At 40.6% G+C, this 18487-nt stretch overlaps 1 protein-coding gene and 1 long non-coding RNA gene across 5 annotated transcripts in view; one reads left to right on the top strand and one right to left on the bottom strand.

The window, feature by feature from the left end:
- The first annotated feature begins 1366 nt into the window (after positions 1-1366).
- Positions 1367-14087, top strand: LOC137138994 (uncharacterized). Its single transcript, XR_010916253.1, has 2 exons — positions 1367-2133; positions 12464-14087. It is a non-coding gene; the product is annotated as an uncharacterized lncRNA (long non-coding RNA).
- The window catches only part of hspg2 (heparan sulfate proteoglycan 2), an 89704-nt gene continuing 75993 nt past the window's right edge, over positions 4777-18487 (bottom strand). For 3 of the 4 annotated variants that reach the window (XM_067525592.1, XM_067525593.1, XM_067525594.1), the window contains 26 exons: positions 18080-18340; positions 17819-17981; positions 17400-17497; positions 17042-17308; positions 16826-16938; positions 16547-16694; positions 16352-16468; positions 16163-16180; positions 14608-14692; positions 14369-14513; positions 14177-14279; positions 13977-14086; positions 13783-13891; positions 12834-12932; positions 12490-12711; positions 12124-12368; positions 11853-12024; positions 11631-11753; positions 11301-11357; positions 9812-9887; positions 9640-9718; positions 9236-9283; positions 8808-8878; positions 8612-8695; positions 8158-8261; positions 4777-7432 (listed from right to left, as the gene is read on the bottom strand). In XM_067525592.1, the coding sequence (XP_067381693.1) occupies positions 7260-7432; positions 8158-8261; positions 8612-8695; positions 8808-8878; positions 9236-9283; positions 9640-9718; positions 9812-9887; positions 11301-11357; positions 11631-11753; positions 11853-12024; positions 12124-12368; positions 12490-12711; positions 12834-12932; positions 13783-13891; positions 13977-14086; positions 14177-14279; positions 14369-14513; positions 14608-14692; positions 16163-16180; positions 16352-16468; positions 16547-16694; positions 16826-16938; positions 17042-17308; positions 17400-17497; positions 17819-17981; positions 18080-18340 (3290 nt within the window). In that variant the 3' untranslated portion in view covers positions 4777-7259. The remainder of the gene's footprint in view (positions 7433-8157; positions 8262-8611; positions 8696-8807; positions 8879-9235; positions 9284-9639; positions 9719-9811; positions 9888-11300; positions 11358-11630; positions 11754-11852; positions 12025-12123; positions 12369-12489; positions 12712-12833; positions 12933-13782; positions 13892-13976; positions 14087-14176; positions 14280-14368; positions 14514-14607; positions 14693-16162; positions 16181-16351; positions 16469-16546; positions 16695-16825; positions 16939-17041; positions 17309-17399; positions 17498-17818; positions 17982-18079; positions 18341-18487) is intronic. The other variant, XM_067525595.1, reaches the window with a different exon arrangement.

The raw sequence follows: 18487 nt of genomic DNA, 5'->3' as shown, positions 1-18487 counted from the left end.
GGGGTCCTTATAGGACTGTGACTGCTAGTGTCACTGCAAACTTTGCACACAGTCAGTGCTGTAGTTGAACCTTTATCAGCCCTCGGTGGCCCCCGACTGGCCTGGGGCCCCAAACAGTTGCCTGCCTTATTTAAAAAAAAATTATAATGACACAGTTGTACCAGCTGAATGTGCCTTAAATATTATGTTGATTACTGACTTTTCAAAAGGGAAACTTTTGCACCAAACTTTAGGCCTCAAAAGGATTTAAAAGAGAAAAGACTTTAAGGAGACACCAAATAACTGAAAACTAATTTAATATACTGTAAACAAACAAACAAACAAACAAAAATGCATTACTACCACAAAAAGACACAACGTGACCTAATTTGAACCACAATCGTTAAAAAGACATTTATCTCAGAAGAATTGCAAAATTAACACAAAAAGCCACAAAATTAGATTTGAAATCAAAAGTTGCCAAACTACTACAAGTTTGACATCACTTTCTCTTTTAGGAATGAAGGACAAGTTCAGGCCTTTTACTCATCTTTGCCCACAGACCCATTGTCCTATCTATTCACGGCTGTGTCCGTTGTATTTGAATAACAAATGGATCAAAAACGGCAGCGTTCTTGTGGCTAAGTGCAGTGCAGAAAACCTTACTTTGCTGCCTCTGCTCTTTCTTCTTCCCATGTCGGGTGATGATCTGGACATTGATCGAACGCGAATAGTGATGTGGACAAATCTTGGAAAGGTGAAGTTCGTGGATCAGTGCACACAGAGACTCCTGGCTCTGAGGAGCTCACTTAATAGAGTAAAGTCACATTCTATTTTCCATCACAACCACCACACAGTCTCCTGTTGTTTCCGTCACAACAGGAACCAAACATTGTCTGACAGAAGAATTCCTCTGTCCATCATCAAGTTCATCAGCGTGAATAAAATGTACTGCTTGTTTCAAGTATCAACAAAATAAAAAATGCTTAAACAGCTTCTGCTGCTGCAAATCAGACTTCTGTTATTCACCTATTCATCGAGCCTCCCCACACATTGTGTACTGAGAGAGGTTCGAGTTTTACATGAAACTGTAAAAGTAAGTATGGAAATGAGATGTAAACAACCACATTTCCTGTAAAGTTGGAAATTGTGTTAAGGTAAATAAAGAAAATGAAATGATTTACAAATCAAATTTGTTTATCAACTATTCGATTGTATATAGTGCAAAGACAACATATCAAATGTTGAAGCTGAGAAAAAAGCAGACCAACTGTCTTGTGGTCTGATGAGTCAAAATCTGAACCTTTTTTTTTTTTTTTTTTTTTGGAAACCTGGGAAACTGGGTGTCAGGATCGCTACTTCACTTCCTCCTTCAAGACTTTTATTTTTCAGTCACTTCCTGTTCATGGTCCCTTCGCAAGTTTCCACTGCTCTCTCTACTCTACTTATACACCTCCTCGGTTCCCTCGCCATAATTTCCATCCGCGTTTCGGACCACGCTACGTTTATCGACCCGACTCTGCCCGTCCGTCTGGTTTTGTGAGTAACCGCTTCCTATTGGCTCCCTGTTCCCGACCGAATGGATGACTAAGGATTATGAGTATTGTTATCTGCCCATGAGGAACCAAGTTTATCACGAGACCGAGATTTATCACGTCATGTCTATGCTTTAATCATTACATGTTAACGTTTTCACCAGTTCATGTGATTATCTGGCTACTACCCAGTATTCCATGGTTACCTGTAATCAAGGACTTCACCAAGTAAATGTCCTCTGTTAGGAACCAAGTTTATGTCACGTAAGAGAATTATGGAATCCAGACGTAAGAGACTATTCCACTGTGTGATTAAAGGGATTTTGGGAGTTTTTGATCTTGTTCACCAAGAGGGATTTGGAGTTCTGTTCGCTATCCGGGATTGGAGGCTCACCGCGGCTACGTTCCACGCACTCACTACCAGGCCTGCCTCTGCGTTTCGGATCCAGACCACTATCGCTTCCTCAGTGGACCCCCTCCCCCCTCTCTACTTGTTCTTCAAGTTCCACATCCTCGCAGCATCTAAGGATCTACCTACACTAACAGGGACATACCCAGTTTTCCCCCATAAGACCCCCTGCCTTACCTCCAGACTCTGCCCGTCTCTCCACTCACTCTAGTAAGTCTAGTGTCATGTTTAGACGCCATATCCCACAATTCATTGCCATGATACTTATCCGCGTATCCTCTCATAGACTGGAGTTCAGCGCCAACTAGCGAGTCAGAGGACTCATTACATCTCCTTCCTGTTTTGCCAACTGTTATATTTTATAATAAACTTTATATACACTGAGCAGTTGTGTCAAACGCCTTTTTGGGGTCCAACCCAAAAAAACTAGTTCTTTACAGTGCCTCTCCACACCATGAACATCTGTGAAGGCCCCATTCAAGTTAATTAATGAGATACGTCGATTTGTCTTATTTACTTTACTAATACGTTATAAAGTAAACCTCTGGCTGGTAACCCAATACCTATACCAATGCTTTTTTCTTTAACAAAAATGCAAAATAAGAGGTCCAGACAACAAGGGCTTATGTAAAAGACTAGATATAAGGCATATCATTAAAGGTTTGCTAGTTTATCACAAAAACTTATTTATGGTGGCATCTGATCATAAAATTACTTCACCAAAGACAGTAATGTTAATTTCATTATAATTTTGAATAAAAAAGCATGGAAACACAAACTGAAGTATAAATAGGCTTGTATCCTTTTGTCACGGTCAGTAACACATCTTGCCATACAGTAGTCACACACTCTCTCTCTGGATAAAGGTAAAAAATCCTTCACCACCATTGAGGTGAACCCCACATTGTGTCAACCCTTTTATCTTTAAGCATCTGACTTACAGCAATGGAGTTTGGAAATGCGGCACGTCGATGTAAAACTTGATCAAAACAGTCATTAAACAGACAAAGGCAAAATCATGACCTATTTGGCTTTTGATACCAAATACTATGTGAACATGCCCAGTTGTAATGTGTGTTTTCTGCTGCTAACACAAAAGGTCTATAGAGTCACAATTTACAGGACACCAGTCTTGTAAAACCCAAACAATGAAGGAGGTTAAACTCCTGTGTAGAGCAGAACTGTCAAGTAAAATAATTATTGGTGTTTTCTTAAGAGTGATCACCTTTACATGTAACAGTCATTGTCTCATCCTTCAGTTGTATCACTTTATAATGGATATATTGTTGTTTAATATATAGCGAACCATAATATTTTATAAACTGCTCACAGTTCACTGCACAGTATCTGTTTATTATTGAGGTCAAACTGGTTGGTGGAGTCGTACCAGAGTGCATTATAAGAAGAGGTGGTTGTAATGTTATGGTCACCTCATTCATTATAAATAGACATTATCTGACAGCTTCAACACCGTGGCAGAGACACTGTATTGGATTGTATTACTCTGTTGGTCTATAACACATGATTTGTCCTCTAACCTTTAACATCCATGAACGCGGTTTGTTCTGACCTAAACGATAAGATAAAGGTCTTTTTAAAAAAATCCTAAAAATGTTGTTTTTAAATAGATATAGTTTGATCATATTAAAAAGTCAGCTTAATAAGACCATGGTTTGTGATTTTTTTTTTCATCACTTTAGACCTGTAAGGTTACCACTTATTGTGGATTTGGTGCTAATAGCTGCCGGGTTTAAATATTTTTACTTAACGACGGGAAATGAATTGGGAAATTATATATAGCTATTTCTTTTCACATCAGTGAGCTCAGGCCAAAAGAAAACTAAACCGAGTGCTTTGGCTGAACCCCTGGTTCCTGTAAAGGTAAACCAGCAGGTGGCATCATAACTGCAGGAAAAAGGAAGTAATGGCAGATAAATGAAAGTGTAACCTATAAGTCATACCCCCTGCCCTTCAATTGATAATTATATTGTGTTAAAACTAAGGAACTTTGCATAAACAAGAAGCATTCACTGTATAAAATGAGTAGGTCAAAGGAGAAAACTACAGGTGGTTGTGATTTATTTTTATTTTCTGTCTTACATTGTGGAACTTTTTTTAATTATTATTATTATATAGATAGGCTCTCATGTCAGTATTCATATATTGAGATTGGCTGATTTGGACTCATTTATCAGACCTTTCTAGCAAGTGTTAGAACTAAGCCTATACACAGTTACCAACGGGGTAAGTTCTAACTTTGCACCTCCACAATTATTTGGTGGACCTGTACAAAAACTGTAGGTGCTCAGTTTCAAAAGGCCTCAGTTTCGACATTTAAAACTTGTCTTTGTACTAAGTATAATCAAAAATAGGTGAAATAACTTGCAAATCATTGCATTCTCTTTTTATTTACATTTTCTAAAGAACCCCAGATTTCCAGAAATAAGATTTGTATGTTCCCACAATCCAATTTGGGATTTCCAATTCCAATTTGTAACAATAAGGTTCCCAATGATATAGGTATTGTATATTTGTTCTTTAGAAACTTCCAAAAATTGTCATAAACAACTTGTGTTTAGCCCTCAAATAAATGATTACACATAATTGAAACTTATGTCTAATAGAATGAAATGGCACATTGGTGCATAGGGCACTTTTGTTATCCTCGAATTGATAAACTAAATATATATAGGTGACATAAAATACTATGAACCCAACCATAAACCTTGCTCTATCTTGGAAAGCAGGAAACAGTTGGAGAAGCTTGTTGTAATGAAGATGTAAGTGATATTGTTTTCGACATAGACACCATCACTTCATCATTAAAACAGTAAAAACTCAAGAGATTACAAATAGCACATGAATTTTGTTTTTAATTAAGAAACACCAAGGGCAAGGGAAGCATCTTTTCAACATCGGAAATGAAACAGTCAGCTCATTCTAACATGGACAATAATTCATTTGGTACACTTTCAAACTATCGGCTTTCTTTTTGTTCCCCTACCAGTCAGATGCGAAACAGTTTTAACAGTGTCAAAAAAACATTTTTCAAAATAAAAGATTCCCATCATTACTAAAAGTGCACCTTTCATATTTTGTAATGGTGTAAAAACAACCAAAAAGCAGTGGCAATTTCTTGACAACTGTGGGCAACAGTGTACAGTTTACCTAAAAATCCAGTTTAAGAGCAGATACACAAAAAGGAGCCCGACGAGGGGCACAAACAAACTACTCTAATCTGCTTTAGAGTCCCAAACCAGGACCACAGGATTGTCTCTTTTCAATCCACATATGCATGATGACACCATTCTGTGTAGATAAATAATCCATTCATTACATTTGGAGCCTAAGACTTTTGCTCATAAGACCAGTTTCCAACTATTTGACTGAGCAGTCAGGTATGACATATCAACCTTTTATAGAACTTCATTAGGGTGGTATCTGAAGAACCTACTTCGTCAATCGTGGTTGGGGGAGGGGACAAAGGGGGTGTGGGAGGCAATATACAATAACCAGAGAAAAGAAGAAAAAGAAAAAATAAGAAAAAAAAGCTTCTGTGATCGCTCTAAGACGGCAAGCCGTGGGACAAAAGTCATGAAAAAGACGAAGAGAACAAACCAAAACATAACAAAAACACAAAATAAATAAAAAATGAAGCAACTCTAGGGGAAAGGATAGCGCTCATTTTTAGGATATTAATACAAATATTTGAAGCTTAAAAAAAGAGAGGAAACCCAGATGTGACCTTTGCTGACGTGGATTTGTGGTGTGGGGAGCTAAAAGTGAGCGAGCATGCTTTTAGAGCTACACTACGGGTCGCAGTTCTTAGAGGAGGGCTTCCACGGCATTCAACGTGTTCTACTGCTGCAGACAAATGTCCCTCTGCAGAGAAACCAACCCACAGAACCACTGGGCCTTCGGAGTTTCATAGCTTACTGAACTGTCACTAAAGCTACCAAACTGGAACATGAGGTAACATCTTGAGGCAGTTCTGGGTTGACCCTCCTGAGGTGATGGGATAATGACACATGCGTGCACGCGCACATACACACACACACACACACACACACACACAAACTGGGGCTTAAAGCGGATTGACCTGTGAGAAATAAACTTTGCTTAGCATACACACTTACATCATCAGTTGTATATCTACCTGACTGGCAGATAGTTTTACACACGAAACCTTCAACATAGACACATAAAAAAAAAAACTGCTTTTTTTGAGATCTACTCAATCTTAAAAGGCTATGGAGGCAACAAACCAGGCCCAAAAAAAAAATCAACCTCAAATGCCATGCATAGCAACAATTTTGACATTGGTGTACACAGTTTTCCTAATCTAGTTTTCAATTAAAACTGAAAAAAAGAAAAAAAAAACAACTACTCTAAGTTACAGACAGCCAACCGTATATGTATGTCTGATATTAGCACCTTAGTTTAGTTCTTAGTTTTTCAGTAAAAAAAACAAAACAAAAATGCTGTGAATGACTTGTGAAGCAAAACAAAACAAAGCAAAACAAAACAAAAAAAAAAATCAGTTGAAGCAGCAGTATTTTTTGTAACATTTGTAGTTTTTATTTTGTATTTGATGACCTGAGTGTACTGAAGCTGCATGTGACTGTGACCTCATGTGCACTCCTCTATAGCACTGTAAGCATGCTCGCACAAAAAACAAAAAAAAAAGTGCACACACAAACAGAAGTTCCTCTACAGAAGTGAAGAGAGAAGGCCTAAATGTCTTCAAGTATTAATACAGTTAGGCCTATCAAAAGCCCTGGACACACAGTATTAGAATCCAGAATGAATCTAGGAAGGTTGAAGAGTAGATATGGTTAGTTTGCATGTTTTCCCCCACAAATATAGTATATATATTTATATGTATATAAATAAAAATTCAGTGCTGTAAAAACCTCTCCACCTCCATAGGATCTGACCCATCGTAGAAGGCCTAGTATCTTTTACTCTTCTCATGGCTAAAACTACTGCTGGAAGTATGTAAACTGTACTGGTTCTCCTGTGTTAATAGTCCTTCATTTACAATACAACACTGAGGAAGAGAAGACTTGTTAATATTGTTTCAGTATCTGTCACTTTTTTGGTTTTTCTGCACACAGACAAATGTATCCTGTTGTGTTATCTTGTGTTTTCTTTTCTTTCTTTTTTTTTTTTGGTAGCAGCAAAGCACCATGTTTGCATCAGGCTCTATGTGTGTGAGTCTCTCTGTGTGAGTCTGCTGTTGTTGGGTTTGACATCACTCCACAGTCTCTTTGTTTGTGTGTATGTGTGTGTGTGTGTGTGTGTGTGTGTGTGTGTGTGTGTGTGTTCCTGTGTGTCTAGGAAAAGCAAGGCTGCACGTTGATGCCGTGAGCTGCGTGGGCTTGCAGGTCGATGGCCTGTGCTGGCTGCTGTCCCGGCCGAGCGTTCATCAGCGCCAGGTTCCTCACGCAGCCCATCATTCCTGACGAAAACTTCCCTCCTGTCATTGCAGCCATGTCTGGAGCTCCACCTGTCACACAAGAGCACAGACACATAAAAATCAGCCATATCATATTTCTGCATGGACATGTAGACCCACGGGGGGGGGGGGGGGGGGGTTTAAATAACTTTGGTCACTTCTGCCAACTGTCTGAACAAAGACAAGTAGATACAATAAGATTAATTTTTCATTTTGATACAGGCAGCACATATATAATTACATCAATAACAAATATTGTTAGCTAAACAAAGACACATGGAAAGGAAATAAAGTTTTAAACTGTGTTCTGTTATGAGGACAAGTTAAAATTGGGTTAGACTTGGCCCTCATGGGTAAGGGTGGGTTAGGATTACTGCAACGGGCTAAAACAATTATGTTGAGTCCTCACAAGTATCATGAGACATGACTCTCTGTATGTATCTGCTCTTTTAAGAACAGCAGATTGAGGACACGTTTGAATTTTATACAACTGCAGTGAGGACATTTTGACAAAGCGGTGATGGTCCTCGGTTTCTTGCACCTCCTCAAAGGGCTGTTTAAGAAGAAAGACTTTTGTTGGGGAGTTGGCATTAAGCTTTTAGTTGTGATGGTTAGAGTAAGGGGCTACAAATGCAACATGGCAATGCATGTCGCCATATTGACAGCCGAGTGTGTGTGTGTGTGTGTGTGTGTGTTACAGCCGTGTCTTCTACATTAAGACTTGAAAATAGAAGATTACACAGGATAATAAATAATTTTTTTTTCAGTCTACTCACCAAGGTATATACTTCCTTTGGTGTTGACCATAAGGCTTCTGCCTTTAGACTGTCCATGTAGTGCCGCTCCTCCATCAATCTGGATGTATCCATCCTTTCCAGTCCTGAAAGCAAAGAGAAACACAGCACAGCTCAACACACAAGCCAAACATGATCTTTTTTTTTTATGGCGGACAATTAAACATCAACACAAAGGAAGCACAGATGTATTTAGTCACATTAACAAAATTACACTTCTTAAAGAGGCTTATCGGAAAAGTCTATCAGCACAGTAAACAAATGTCAATGTTCCACCGTTTCTTGATTTAATGATTCAAATACCTCCAGTTACAGTATAAAACATATATGCTTGACAGGTTCTAAGGAATTTCAGTAAAAGGAAACTTGGTTTTAGTTTCCAAGTTATATACGTACTGTTTGTCAAACTAAAGGACTGTGGGACATGTGATCCTACCTGACTGCTGTGATCTTATGCCATTTTCCATCATTGATGGACTTCTGTGACATGATCTCTGCCTCTCCACTGCCCAGTTGGTATCTGGACATCAGACAAATAATTAGCACTGACATTTTATATTGAGCTGAAAATAATAGAACGAATCTGTAAATGTAGACATCAACAGAACTACGTGATTAAAAGGCTGTTTCACCTGAAAACAAGGTGTCCGCTCTGCAAACCGAGGCTGATGAAGTCTTTGCCTCTGCCCTGCTCTCCAGGTTCCTGGATTTAAATATTTTTAGTCAGCAGGGGTTGAGGATATTGTAAAACTACATACTGTGAGATACTGACCAGTGACCAGTGCCCTGTAGTATTTTGCCACACTAAGTACTATAACACCAAACGTGTATGCAATCAGAGTATTTTTGTGTGTGACTTTTAAAAACTATAAGAATAGAATCCATCATGCACATTGTGTAATACACAGATAACCTGTTTTTCAAACCAGCTGGTTCTCAGTCTCCACAAGCATCTCTTAAAAGTGCTGCTACATACAATACATATTTATCTGGGAAATGCATGTAAACACACAAAACGTGCCAAATACAAACAGGAAATGTCTTGTGTTCGAATGGATACCTTTTTACTAGCATGCACCTTTCGCAAGCTGCGTGCGCCTGTGGTCTCCTGAGGAAAATGGAGGTGTGAGTTAGAGAAGCATCATGCACTTATTTAGTGGTGTCAGGTGGAGCAGGCCTTGCAGCCAACATGCCCAACAAAGTCGCAGCTTTAGTGACACAAGTATGAATTAGACAGTTTGGTAATGAACGGGGATGATCAACAGCGAAACACTGAAACACTGCTATGACAAAATGCAGAACCGTGGTATAATTATGTATCATTGTTGTTTTAAAGTGAAGTGAGTGTGCTGAAGATCAGTAGTGAGGTTAAGATGAGGATGAAGAGGTGTTAGGGGATCGTGAGAATCAGGTGTAAGATTTAGATTAAACCAATAGGACATCTAGACCAGAGCCAGTACTCACCACTCCCTGCCACAGGATTAGCCCCTCGGAGGAGCTAGTGTTGATCTCCAGTTCAATGGTCTCCGGTGAATCATGGGCACTAGAAGAAAAAGCAATAGCCGAATAATATTTTACCCACAATGCATTACTCACAATACATAATACTGTAAGAGCGAAACAATGCAGCAGTTACCTTCTTGGGAAAATGGATTTAGGAAGTGGAATGTATCCATTATTGTGGAAATGGGCTGCATACTGATAGGGCGAATCTACGAAAAGAAGAACAAAATAAAAAAAAAAAAAAAAAAAAGCAATACAGTAAAATACAAATCGATTAAGATGCTGTGAAGTTTCATTTTCTCTGCTGTGGTTTCCTCCAGTGGTGAAAGCATGAAAAAAACCTCTACACCAGTTTGGTTAGAGACAAGAAGAGGTAGTTCTGTTCCTTAACTCACTTTTTTTTTTTTTTGGCCCTTTTTAACCTTTTTTATTTGGTGACGGTGTGTGAAATGAGACTATGTCACTTTTGAAAGAAGATACATTACAATATTTTTGTTCAAAATTTAAAGATTCATTTATGATTGAGAAAACACACATGCTCAATTCAGTACAAGTGTTTTGCTGCCACAGTTGTACCAGGTCTGATAAGAAAAATTTTGATAGCTTAACATTAGTTAATGTTATTTATTGTAAATGGATATTATTCTATACCTGACTTCATTGTAGCCTGCTATACATAACAATTGGTGTGTTTCTGCCTTTTGAAATTGCTATAACTCCACTAAACTGTTGCATGCTAAAATGTAAAATAGCACAGGACAAAAAGATGTAAGAATCGAGCAGACAGAGTCAGTAACACTATTTGCACAGTCACAGTATTTAAACTGTGCATAACATAAGCTTCATAGTCTACTATTCATTTTAGACCAACTAATCCTTTAGCAGCAACATCAAGCTTGTACCAAAATAGGCAATGGGTTTTCTGGCTTAAAAAGTCGAGTTTTCATTCGCAAAAGGAATTTCTTCTCTCAAATGTTATATACTCTCACTTTAAATATGAAAAATAATAATAATCTCAACATTTCATTATATGCTTAAAACCTTACGTACGACCAGACTCCATGATGCAGACTCACTGGACAGTCACTTAGCAACAAGTTATTTGCCACGTGAGACATCTCGAACTCACCATAACCATGGCCCCATGCACAAGATGTTAGTAACAGCGCACATGTGTGGTCGTGGAGCAGATTTAATACTTTGGCTTAGACAGTTTCAGAAAGAGAAAACAAGTGTTGTTTCTTTTCGTGTTGTACAAACAGGCAGTTTTAAAGTAGAAAGAAATGAAAGGTGTTTACGATATGAGTAACCAACTTAATTGGACTGGAAAAAGACAAACAGAAAAACAAGGGGAATTCCACATTTGTACCAGGTGACACCAGGTGACATCCTAACTGCAGCATGCCCTCCTATTACCTTTGAGTCTAGATGCAGAATTCCCCTCTCCCAACGTTTCCTATGTCCAGCCAAGTACTGACTCGGGTTTGTGTTTATGCATGAACATGTGTTAGGTGATGGACAGTTCGGACTGAGTTCGGAAGGGACGTGGGGCCGCTTAGGTTTGGACAGGGCCCCTGTTAGTCACGGTCAGGTCAGGCAGATTGAATATTAAGATACTGTACCATTTGCCGCGCTAGCTTCCAAACTCCACTGGGCTTCGGGGAAACTGGAGACCTGGCCTGTTTGTGCAGGATATAGCCATGAGAGTGCAAGGGTAAGACACAGGCATTTACTCAGAGTTAACCCTGCCAGCAGGGCACAGCAATGCTGGGAGTCAACTGTCTGATGCTGTCTGATCATCGTCAGGATGAAAGTGTATGTAGTAAGTGATGTGAACGATGAGAAGACAAACAGTAACACTGCATTTAGACTGCTGCCTGTTGCTGAAGATTATTAAACATGAACAAATGTTTAAATGTGCTATAACTGGAGAGTGCTGCCAGTGAACTTACTTTCCTCACAGGTCAGACCTGTGTGTCCGGGTGTACACACACACTGGCCGTTGACACAGCTGCCACCGTTCAGGCACTGAAGGTTGTTGTGGCACACGTCTTTCACCACCTCACAGCGCTCACCTACGAGTTCACACCAGAAGCAAGGCTATCTCATTGGGTTTGGGGATAACACTGTAGAATTCCTGGCGGATCTGACATTCGCTGGGTCTTCTCACTAACCTTCGAATCCATCCTTGCAGAGGCACTGGTACTCATATTCAGCGCTCGACCTGCACTGACCGCCATTCAGACAGGGCCGGCGGTCGCAGGGGCTGTTGTCCACACAGCCGCGGATAGACCTGCTTTCGGTGAAGCTGTAGGACAGATCCACCTTCTTGTTGTTGATGAAAACCTGGGGAGGTCATAAAGACAAGTGTGAGCCCTCACAGACAAAACCGATGTTTATTAGTTGTTATTTTATTTATTTCGTTTTTGAGCACAAAGACCTCACCTCTCCTATACATCCCTCAAACATTTCACTGATATTAGCAGGCTTTGGCAGGATGTCCATGTTGGGGACCCCACCCAGATACATGGGGGTGTGGATATTGAGGCCCTGGGCTTTTCCCGGAGACATCTTTGTCTCCGTTGGGCCTTGATCGATCCTAAGGTTGCCTGCTCTCTTGTTCCGCTCAGCCACAACTCTGTGCCACTGGCCCAAAGAGACCGGCTTAGGACTGAGGAGGATCGCTTGGCCTGAAAACATACATATAGAATCACATAGAATCTAGTTTCTGACAATTTTGTGCAGATGTAAATCGTAGTAAACCGTTTTTTTTTTTTCTTTTCAGTTTTGCACAGCTGCAGTTTACTTTACCTGTGCCCAGTTCATATCTGAACTCTACATGTCCGTCCACCATGGAGATGGCTACGAAGTCCTCCACCTTCATTTTCTTCCCACCGCAGAAAAACATCAGGCCATCTCTCTCCAGGGGTCTGAACTCTAACTCGACACGCAAGTCATCGTGGATGTTGGTCAGAGGAGGATAGGCTATATATGACTCGTCGCCGTCAAACAGAGGAGTGGTCACCAATTCGCCTGGAAAAGGGAAACGGGGAAAATTCATTAAGAATGAACAGCTTAAAAATACTTAAAACAATCGTCCTCTTTCTTAAAATATTTGTAATATGTTTATGAGTGTCACGGATTTCCTGTCTTACCATCCATGCATTTGTTTCCAAATTTCCCAAGATGGCAGCGGCACTCGTAACCTAGGCCACTTGGGTGATTTATGCAAGTGGCATCAGGTCCACAGGCCTCTGAGGGAATTCGCATAGAAAAAAGGTCACAAATAGAGATTGTTTCTGTTACTTATTAATGCAGTTTGCCCAAAAGTATTAGAAGAGCAGGGCTAACTGCTGTATACTGAAAGCATTTTGATTTAAGATCAAAATGTATCTCTTCCTTTCTGTTTTCAAAAGTTTAATCAGCAAAATTATTATATTATGTGACTGACAGCTGTATCTTGTTACTGACGGGTGTCAAGGTTTAGCTATAAAAACTGGATTTGTACTTAAGGATAAGTGAACATGAAAATCAGAGAGTGCTCTACAAGAGAAAAGGTCGACATATTGAATTATAAAAAGATGGAAGATTATTGTTATTGTGGAATTTGCAAAAATGTACAGAGATTAACAGCGATGAACTACGACAAAGTTTTATGGACTGATGAGACAAAGATTGACCAAAGTGATGTCATCGCAGTCAACCCTTATGTGGCGACTGTGTGCGTGTGCAACTCCACATAGACATAATGTATACACACAAAGTATAGTATAAATTTGAATATTGTGAATCCAGCAAAGCAACCAAAGCTGTTCAGTGTTTACATCCCTGTTGTTTCATCCATTGTTTCAGCTTTGTAGCGAAAACCAAACTGAACATTCTTTTCACCTCCAGAATGTGAGAAACCACCTGAAACAAACAACAACTGAAGGAGGCTTCAGTAAAAGCCTCACTAAAAGCCTGGAAAAGTAAATCAGAAGAACCCAGGACCAAATATTAAATCCTCTTTAATCTACTGACATAAAAATGACGATGCGAATGAAAGACTCAGGAACATTCAGATGCTCTGATTTGTGGGTATGTGGAGGTGGAGGTTACATGTACCTGAGTGACAGTGCAGGGATGAGTGGTGCTGACAGTTGCTGCCAGTGAATCCTCTGGGGCAGGTGCACTTGTACAAGCTGGCCTCAGAGACCTCACATCTGCCGCCGTTCTGAATAACACGAGAGACGTCATCTGGACATATACACTATGGTATATGAGACAACAAATTTGTTGAGCGGGTGAACATAACTGACCTGGCACGGGTGATCTTTGCAGGTGGGACAGTTTGTGACACCAGTGGAGCTGCGGTCGAGGTCCTTGAAGATGACCTCCTCACCTTGGATGATGAGTTGACTAATACAGCCTGCAGAGCGACAATGTTCAGTAAGGACAAGTCATCAAGCAAAGAAACTATTTTTTTCACACCGTGCATCTCTTTTGAGTGATGCCTTACCAACAAACCCGGTCTTAATGCCAGCAGTTTTGGCGAGCACTGTGTAGTTAGGGTAACCGCCCACATGCAGGTCCTCATTCAGATCGAGGCCCTGGAACTTGCCCTGAAGAGCGGACAGAAGTATATTGATGACAGAATTCAATTAATACACGTGGGTGACGGTGGAAGTTCCCATCACGTCGACATAAACACCTGTGAGCTGCCGTTGATGGGCTCTCCTCCATCTACACTGATGTAGCCCAGCGTGTGGTTTCGATGCAGCTCAACTGTGTGAAACTCTCCCAGTTTGATGGGGTTGGGGTCTCGTATTGTGGCCATGCCGGAACCCACATCAAACCTGAGACACCAAAACAGGTTAAGAAACATTCTTGTCATTAAAAAGCCACGTGAGGCTGCACTTTGGACAATTCCGAAGATCGGTATGAGCTCACCTGAACTCCAAGCGGCCGCCCACAAGCCCAAAAGAAATAAAATCAGCCCCTGTGGTCCTCCTCTGTCCGTTGTAAAGAATCATACCTACACCACATAAACAGGGTTAATGAATACTATTATAAACAAGATACTAAATGTAGACTCTAAAAAATATCCATCTTAATAAGTCCGTAAATATATTTGTTTTATTTTAAGTTAGGTGACTTTTAAGTGACTTCTTAAGATGGACATCAATGGCAACAGTATCATTCACAAATAAAGGCTGTATGGTAAAGCAGCATGCTATGGTGAGGCAAGTTTAAAGTTTGAAGCCAATCGATGCCGGGTTATGTACAGTATGGATATATCAGGCAAAACATTGTGACCAATTATGACCTGTGCAATTTAATGTAATGCAATACAATAACTCTGCCTGTGTATCCTGTGTGGGCATCACTGGGCACAGTGGAGCCAAACAAGCTCATGGGGAAATCAGAACATGCCCTCATACTGTGCATGCGTGTCTATATGATCTCTGAAAGTTTTGTAAGCAGCTCTCTGTGCATCATTTTCCCACTTTAAAGAAAGTCAAGTCAAAAATCAAGTTGTTTTGTTGTTGCAGTTTGATGCCTGATGGGACGCAGCAAAAATCCATTGCAGTTAAGTTGTCAGGCAAAGATCAAATATAAGTTATTAATAAAAGAAATTCACAACACTGTTATGTCTTCTGCTAGAATTATTTTGCTGCCATGTCCACACAAATCTGGTGTCAATTTTGGGAAGGTTAAAAAAGTACTCGCAGAGGGTATTTGAATTAGTTCTCATTAGTTCTCATTAGTTTCAGAGCTTTACTGATGTTTAAATTAAATAAACACTGTGTTTCATTATATTTATTCACAGTGGCGCCAAAAAACCTTTCATCCCTTCGTGTTTTTTTCTCTGTTCTTTCGTGTCATATTAAAGTGTTTCAGATCTTTAAAGTAAATCTCAGTTAAAACAAAGGTTTATCCAATACCTAACTCGCCAGTGTTAAAAGTACTAGTTAGATGAAGTTCATACTTCATTTGATTCCTTTTGAGCCAACTTGAAGTCAACTTCATGACTTTCTCCTTCAGGATTCTCTTGGCAGACAATTATGGCAAGTTGCCACTTTTTAAACTAAATATAAATAATCGAGGTAAATAATTGTTTTCAAAGGCCTATTTAATATTACATCACGTTTTTGCTACAGTTTGATTAATCTTCATGTTTGCTCTCGTTGCCTTTGTTTTATGTGGGATTTAGTTTGAATATCTGAAACTATTTAATACAAGATACACACAAAAAGAAATTAAATCGAGGGACCCAATACTTTTTAAAGCGCTGTAGTGCTGTACCAGCACTCATACTCCTAAAAGTGTTTCTGTGATCATAACCAGCAGCCTGTACATTATCAAAACATAGGCCATGCACCATCTCGCATCTCTTTCACAGCCCCTAAATAAGCTCCAAAATGGATGCGTTACAGTGTCTGAAAGTCTGATGCAGCCAAAATGCAGCCTCGGGCTCCTGGCGTTCTTAAGCACTGAGACTCACCGGCATACAATACGAGACCTTCCCACCACGAGGTGAGAGGAAGGAGGTGAGGGAGAGAGAAGAAGGGGACAGTAGAGAAATTACACATGAGGAAATTTGACAAACAACATAAACAACATACAGTAGAAAAAGTAAAAAGTATAAAATATTATGCTGTGCAATTACACTGTCCAGGTTATGTTTCCTTACCATCAACATTATCAGGTCTAAAGTTGATCTTGATGCTGAACGTCTTGTAGGCGTTTTTGATAGTTGGCAGGGTGAGGTAGGACAAGGGTTCCTGGGCAAAGTATGGCATCACTCGCTCTGAAAACACACATCCTCATAATTTATAGTGACCAAACCATCCGCACCTATGTGCCCCACCACTCCACGCGTACTAACCGTGAACTTGAAGTGTAGTAAAGGCTTCCACTTTGCCCTGTTTGTTAGAGGCAGTGCACACGTATGTCCCAGAATCCTCATGGCTGACATGAGGAACCGTCAGTACATTGACTTCCTGGAAACACTTAGGCGGAAGCTCTCCCTCCAGCTAAATGAAGGAACACAGACACACACAGAAATCAGTATCACAAATAGACACCTCCATTCCCAGAAATGTTGGGAAAATGTAAATAAAAAGACCATTTGACACGTATGTTTGATTGTAAATATCTTGGTTACCTTGGACCATTTGATCTCAGGTACCGGGTATCCTGAAGCCACACAGGGTAAGACTGCATCAGACCCCACAGTCACCTCCTTTGTTTCCGGCAGTGCAGCGATTTGAGGGAGGGCTGTGCAAATAGTTACAAGGATTTGAATCTTGGAACTGATATCTTACCGGAACGCATCTGCATGCAAGTGCAAGTGTCAAATGTGTGTTTGAGGATTACTCACACTGGACATGAAGGACCACCTGCGACTGAACTGAGCCTACGTCGTTGGTAGCTGTGCAGCGGTACTGCCCGGCATCGGCCTCCGTCACCTGCTCGATCTTCAGCATGCCGCCCTTCACCACGACGTGAGCCGGCAGAGCCCCGCCTACTTTACTCCACTTGACTGTGGGCTCTGGGTCCCCGACAGCCTGGCACTCAAACTCCACCGAGTTTCCAATCATCACAGTCTGCACTGAGGTACGAACATTGATCATCACCTTTGGCAGCGCTGTGGAAAAGAAAAACAATTATGGTTTTTTTTGGTTGAAATTAAAGCAAGATATACACTTATTAGTATATTTACAGCAAAGAACACAGACCTTGGATGCTCAGCCTGGCAGTGTCCTGGGCCTGACCATACACACTGCTTGCTCTGCAGATATAAACGCCTTCGTTGCTCTGCTCAAGGTTCTCGATCCTACAGAGAAACATTAAATCAAGCACGTGAAAGAAAGCCTGGGTTCACTTTTTACTTGTGTTTTCATATTTTACCAGAAAGTGTTTTTTTTAATATTGAAAGTACATATTTCCGAGTCATTTTTAAAATGTACATGTTCAGTATGTACTGAGAGATAGACTGTGTTTGTAACAACAAAAATGTCTAAATTATGCTAAATATACTTTGAAATACGGTCTCTATCTGTGAATGATAAATGTTAATAACATGCAACGCTGGCAGCTCGGTCCTTTAACATCAAACATATCCAACATTCAGAGCTGTGTTTTTCTCTTGAGTCACCTCAGCACCCCATCCTTAATATGGTGGTTCGGTGGCAGGGCACCTCCTTCCTTCAACCACTCAATTTTGGTTTCAACACCACCTGCAGCCAAACAGGTGAACTCCACAGCACTGCCCTGGGCCTTTACCTCAACCTGGGGTGACACGCGCACGGCCAGCGGAGCTACAGAGAACAAGGATGGAGACGCGATTTTATCCTGTGGTGCAACATGTTTCAGGTTCAGTTACAGCGTAAAATGTAACATTGTGACCATAACTTACATCTGACTGTGACTTTAGCGATTACTTCACTGTTGCCCACGTTGTTGCTGGCGACACACTTGTAGCTCCCAGCATCCTCAGCAGTAGCCAGGTTGATCTGGAGATCCCCCTCACTAACTTGAGCCCTTGCGGGCAGGTTTCCGTCAACCTTGGTCCAGGTGTAGGTCAGAGGAGGAGTGCCATGAGCCAGGCACTGCAGCCTGATCACCTCGCCGACGCGCACAGCCACGTCATCGGGCAAAGAAGTGGCATAAGGAGGGGCTAGAGTTAAGAGAAAAGTGCTCACCAGGTCATATAAAGCGGAAGATAGACATTGGTGGTCAATGTATATTGAGAGTAATTCTATCATTTATTTACTGCAGGAGTGTATAGGACAGGATACATTGTACAACCCAAGCGAGAGCACTG

The sequence above is a fragment of the Channa argus genome, chromosome 13 (genome assembly GCF_033026475.1).
Source record: "Channa argus isolate prfri chromosome 13, Channa argus male v1.0, whole genome shotgun sequence".
Lineage (NCBI taxonomy): Eukaryota > Metazoa > Chordata > Actinopteri > Anabantiformes > Channidae > Channa > Channa argus.
The sequence above is the reverse complement of the archived record's forward strand: the minus strand, read 5'-3'. Positions and strand labels throughout refer to the sequence as shown.